Raw genomic sequence first — 5,576 nt, 5'->3', positions numbered from 1 at the left:
TTCCTCTTTTACATCACAGACATGTAGCATGGCTGACTACTTGCGTGTATGTATGTCTTTCAGCATGTCAAGTTGATGTTCTTTTCAGGTTCCATCAGCCACTTTGACAGCAAAAGGAATATATTAAGACAGGCGGCCATGAATTGCCAAAAAAAAAAACGAAAGACACGCAGGGATGATGCATGCAGATGTGGTTGGTAAATAAAGTTTATCGCCTTACCAAGACGACATAGCATGGTCGGTAAACAAAGTATATATATGTCTGGGCATAGCTTTGGACTTGCATGACTTTGCTCTTTGCCAACGTGTTTCCTTGTTTGTATGCACTGGTGTTGGCTATGTTCGTACTACTTATGCAGAGGCTGGGTGGGCGCTTATTGTGCTTGTATTCTCTTGATACTTCAGCTTGAGTAAATAAAATCCACCATTTGTCGGAAAAAATGAGTAGAGAGGAAAATATCAGTAACAACATGAAGTATGTAAAATAATTACATGCACCTACACTACATAGCATGAATCTTTTCATCGGAGCTATGGTCAGTTGGTGACATGGATGGGCCGAGGCTCATCTCCCTTGCCCAAGATCAGTGTGCAGATGCCATGGGTCCTTTGCATCATCATGTTGTGAGGTTGCCACTAGCCTGGGTGGGGGCTCGTGACTAGGAGGGCGTACGACCTTGCCTCGCCTCATCGTGGACCGCGGGCCTACCTGTCAGGAAGCCTATCCTTGCGCAGATCCGAAGTAGGACAAGGGTAGTCATGTCTGGAAGGTGGTCAAAACCATGAGGAACATGGACGCCCCCCTCCCACTCAATGGTTGGGAGCCCGTCATTCAGGATGCTTGTCCTAGCTACATTTCTTTTGTGGTATCCTGGAACGGTTGTAAGGTTTGTCCATGGCCAGATATGACTACGGAAATAGGCTACGGTCGATCTAGAGATTCCAATGTGTTGTGGTGGCTTCCTCTGCTCTGGTTGATGCAGGTGAATTCTTGTGGTGATGCAGGGGTCTTGGGCCCTGGGTGTTTGGGCGGTGACCCCCGTTGTTGGGCTGCACATTTAGCTCTCGATAAAGTGTTGTTGGCTATGTTCATTGGTCATTTACACGGAGACGTGTGCGGTGGCATGTGACCCTCGAAAGGAGGTTTTCATCGATGACGGTCTTTCCCTAATCTAGATCTAGAGTTTCCCCTTCATTGTTCTTGGTTCCCACCAGGGGCCATTGTAGCTTGGGTCCCTTTAACAAGGTGCATGGGAGGTGTCGATCGAAAGCGTCATGCCCTAACAACAATGGTGACGATGCTTGTAGGTGTCTTGTCCCTCTTGGAGACAATGCATTGTTTTCCTTCCCCACCTCGTTAGCCATCACTCAGGGTGAAAATCGTCGTCATTCTTGTGCATACACAGTACATTGTGTCCCTCACATAGATGTGTGTCAATGATCCCCAATCGAGGTCGCGTGTGCGGTTTGGCTTGGAGCTCCATTCGACACCACCTTGGCTCCGACCACGGCTAGCCGTTTCGTTTGCACCTACCTTCTACACATGACTTGGACCTCTTTTCAGCCCCACCATGGCTCCGATGGCTAGCGGTCGTGTTTACCTAGCTTTTACGCGCAATGACGTCCTCTCTCTATCCTTTCTACTTGTCGGTATAGTCGGCACTCCTCGGCCCTGAGCGATAGGGTAGAGGGTCCTCTGCAATGGCAGGTTGATGCTGATCATGCGGCGAAGTCTCGTGCTTTCCAGGTTGTGCATAGTTGCATGTCGTCGTTGGCCTTTGGTGTGTTTTGAGGTAGTCGGACCCCTCATGTACTTCTTCTTGGCGACAAGTTGGAGGCGTCTAATAGTGCACTTTTGGTGCTTTAAATTATAAGGAATGAACTTTCCGTGGCTATGTTCCCAACGCGGCAAGATTTTGGCCATGGGGTCAAAGTGTGCAGGAGCATTTGCATTCACGCAAACATGTGAGGAAGGAGAAGAAACCAAAATAAAAATGTTCTGCAAACTAACACTAGGCACATTAATATTCCGTTATCACCTATAGCTTTGTATTGGCGAGACATTCATAACTAGATTTCACTCTAGATATGTTTTGATACAAAACTGGACTATAAAGTTGTCATTCCAGGATTATTGTACTTGGCACCGAATTGATACCAAAGTTGCCACTATGTTGATATCAAAGTTCCACGTAGTAACCTTGGTACCAATGTGTGACAACAAAGAAAAATTAGATGGCAACTTTAAACCTCAAAAGGTTGTTAAAATATAGTAACAAGAGGATCTCATCAAAACAAAGCTAGACCAATCATTGAAGACCTATTGTAAATTCAAGTACTAGCAAGTTAAGCATCTATATCATTGCTTTTGTCACATCTGCATGCATGCATGCATGCATAACCTGATGCTACATTGGTGCTATATTCCGGTCCTAGTTATAATCCAAGGAGGGAGGAGAGGGCCTTCTTGACATGTGACCTAGCCCGAGTGGGAGCCGCTGCGCTCGCATAAGATTCCATTTCTGGGGGCAACATCTATATGTGCTGCCTACCGCGCTCGTGATGCTGGCCGTCCCTATCGGCCTTTGCAATAGTGATTGGATGGCCGGAGCCCACACATGCGTTTGAAGATATGGACTCCGTGCTTATGCATACCTTCCTAGTATAGCTAGCTATAATTGGAGGGTCCTCAAATAATAGCCCAAAGTTCATATGGGCACCTCTCGTCATCACCTACTTGGCTTGTGTCCGGCCGGCCATCCTCCAGTGGCACACCGGCTCACCATGGGGCCGCCGCCAAGGCATGGTTTCATGCTCCGTGCCGAGGTGGTCATATGCATATTCCTCGTCATAGCACCGTTCAGCATGGCGATCGGTGTCAACTACGGCACCAAGGGTGACAACCTTCCATCGCCGGCTAAGGTTGCGGCGTTCCTCGTGACCCGCACAAACATTGACCGTGTAAAGCTGTTTGACATCAAGCCGGACATTATCCGGGCCTTCGCTGGCACGGGCATCTCGGTAATGGTCACAACAAGCAATGGCGACATCCCTGGCCTGGCCACCCAGAACGGCGCCGATGCATGGGTCGCTACCAATATCGCGCCATACTACCCCGCCACAGATATCTCTCTCATCGCCGTGGGCAACGAGATCATGGACACGGCCGACAAGAATCTCATCGGCAACCTCGTCCCCGCTATGCAGACACTCAAGGCCGCGCTCGTCACGGCTGGCTACGGCAAAATTCGTGTTTCCACGCCAAGCTCACTCGGCATCCTGGTTGACGCCCAGCCGCCGTCCGCGGCTCGGTTTCGCGATGTCTGGGATGTTGCCATCTTCACGCCGATGCTCCAATTTCTCCGGAAGACCAAGTCCCCACTCATCGTGAACACGTACCCGTACTTTGGGTACAACGGTGACACGCTACCGTACGCGCTGGCGCGGCCGAACCCTGGCGTGCTAGACACGGGTACGGGCATCACATACACGAGCATGCTTGAGGCACAGCTTGACTCGGTGTACTCTGCAATGAAGAAACTTGGGTTTGAGGACGTGGAGATCCTGGTGGGGGAGACCGGGTGGCCGACTAAGGCGATGGACGGGCAGATCGGCGTGAGCCCGGCCGAGGCGGCGGAGTACAACAAATATCTCATCGGTGAGGTTACCTCCAGGTCAGGCACATTGCTCATGCCAAAGCGGAAGTTCGAGACGTACATATTTGCGCTCTTCAACGAGGACCTCAAGCCCGGGCCCGTCGCCGAGCGCAATTTCGGGATGTTCCAGCCAGACTTCACGCCGATGTATGACATTGGCATCATGAAAGATCCGGTGAGCACGTGATGACGAGCACACATACGCTGGTTTTCACACGCACAATGCAAGTTATACTGACGCACGCCCGTGTGTAATGCAGGTCAAAACGGCACCGCCTATGGCCGCCACAGCTCATGCCTTGGAGGCTGCGGCGCCTACAGAGGCGAATGGCTCGAACAGCGCCAAGGCGTCCGCGCCTGCATCGTCGACAGGCAACAAATCCTCCACGACGGACGAAGCTGAAGGAAGCGATGCTCAGTCATCCACGAAGAGCGAACAGTCGGAGGCAGCAGCCAAGGTACGCACATCGGCACATGCATGCTGCATTCGATCTCAACAACAGCTAATTGGTCGTTGCCTTTGTTGAACATGGCCAGGGTGGTGACGGCGAAGAAGAAATCAGTGAGAAAACCAAACCCAAAGAAGAAAGTGCAACACCGCCGGCGGCCGGAGCTGCTTCGGAAGCCACCAACTTTCTTTTTCCTATCCCTTGCATACTTGCAGTTGCGCATATCTCCTTGCATACTTCCAATCAAAATGTCCCAGATAAGCTTCCCTGTAAAAGCCCGTTGGCATATCTCCGTGCGTGTAGCAAAGCTCACGTACGTAGAAGAGCATTTTAGGTGTAAGGGCATCTCCGACGCTCACCACCAAATTTATTTTCGCATCCGTGGTCAGTTCCCATCGAAGCCGGTTATCCAATGATACCCACATATATTTGGAACCAAGTATAAACAAATCAGATGGGATTCATACAAACCGGACGATATTCATAAAAATCGGAGCACGGTCATTATTGTTGCCTTACGGTGGCCGTCTCTTCCATCCGCCGTCTTCATGAATGGTGGTGGCAAGACTTGTGAAGTGAAGGCGCGGTCTCTGACGAGGAAGGGTAGAACATGGGAGATGGACCGGCCCACTTGGGACACAATGCCTTGCCGCCTTCCATGCTGTACTCATCCTCGGAGGAGTTCGTGACCTGTTCGTCGCCGGTGGACGTGAGGTCCATGATGGAAATGGAGGGGCCGTCGGCACTCTCGTCGTCCCACCGACGCAGCCAAACAGTGTTTGGTAGAGTGTACAATGCACAACTACCGGTGTTTTGATCCAGGATCGCCTGCACAGCCAACACTGTCTCCGCGTCTGCGTCCAACTAAGGCGCCTGTGTCGTGCGAGCGGCAGCTTGAGCGCGGGCAGCCTCGTAGAGTGCGTGCCGCTCGACGTTGAAGTTGGGGTTCGCAACTGGCTGCAACCTCGTGCTTTTGCTCCGTCGGCAGACTGTCCCACAAAGCGCTCCCGCTCGCAGTCATGACGGATGTAGTGCACGGGAGGAGGATGTGGAGCGGATGTGTTGTGAGCCGCGTGTGGCCGCTCTTAAATAGCGGTTTCCTGTGATGCAAAGCGTTTGGGTGCGTCAATGCGCGGGGCCGAAATTGCTTCCTCGGCCGGCGAGACTGTTTGATGGTGGTAGACGGAGGGACGGGGATTGAACGGGTGTGGTAGATATCCGTTCTGTCATGTCCTGTAAACGTCTCTCCAGCATTGAACAGGTGCATACACCGGGAACGCGGCGCGGGCAGCGTTCTCGGCCGGCGAGTTGCTTCAATTTTGGCGCCAGCGAGCGGTCATGTCCGTTTTGGGCCGCCGTTAATGTGGCCAGCTGGCTTCGAGCAGGAAAGCATGCGGGCGAGGGAGAGTGTTTGGTGGGCTGGCTTAGTCAGACGCGAGCATGGCACCATTTCGGACGCCCACAAAGCCCC

The 5,576-nt window shown here is 52.0% G+C and overlaps 1 protein-coding gene across 1 annotated transcript; it reads left to right on the top strand.

Moving 5' to 3' along the window:
- Positions 1-2,792: 2,792 nt before the first annotated feature.
- Positions 2,793-4,488, top strand: LOC119305995 (glucan endo-1,3-beta-glucosidase-like). The gene is made up of 3 exons (XM_037582360.1): positions 2,793-3,831; positions 3,917-4,114; positions 4,194-4,488. Exons 1-3 carry the CDS (start codon positions 2,812-2,814, stop codon positions 4,437-4,439), a joined length of 1,464 nt encoding a protein of 487 aa, XP_037438257.1. The 5' UTR covers positions 2,793-2,811; the 3' UTR covers positions 4,440-4,488.
- The last annotated feature ends 1,088 nt before the right edge of the window (positions 4,489-5,576 follow it).

The sequence above is a fragment of the Triticum dicoccoides genome, chromosome 5B, assembly GCF_002162155.2.
Source record: "Triticum dicoccoides isolate Atlit2015 ecotype Zavitan chromosome 5B, WEW_v2.0, whole genome shotgun sequence".
In the NCBI taxonomy this organism is placed as follows: domain Eukaryota; kingdom Viridiplantae; phylum Streptophyta; class Magnoliopsida; order Poales; family Poaceae; genus Triticum; species Triticum dicoccoides.
This window is presented reverse-complemented; position numbering and strand designations above follow the sequence as displayed.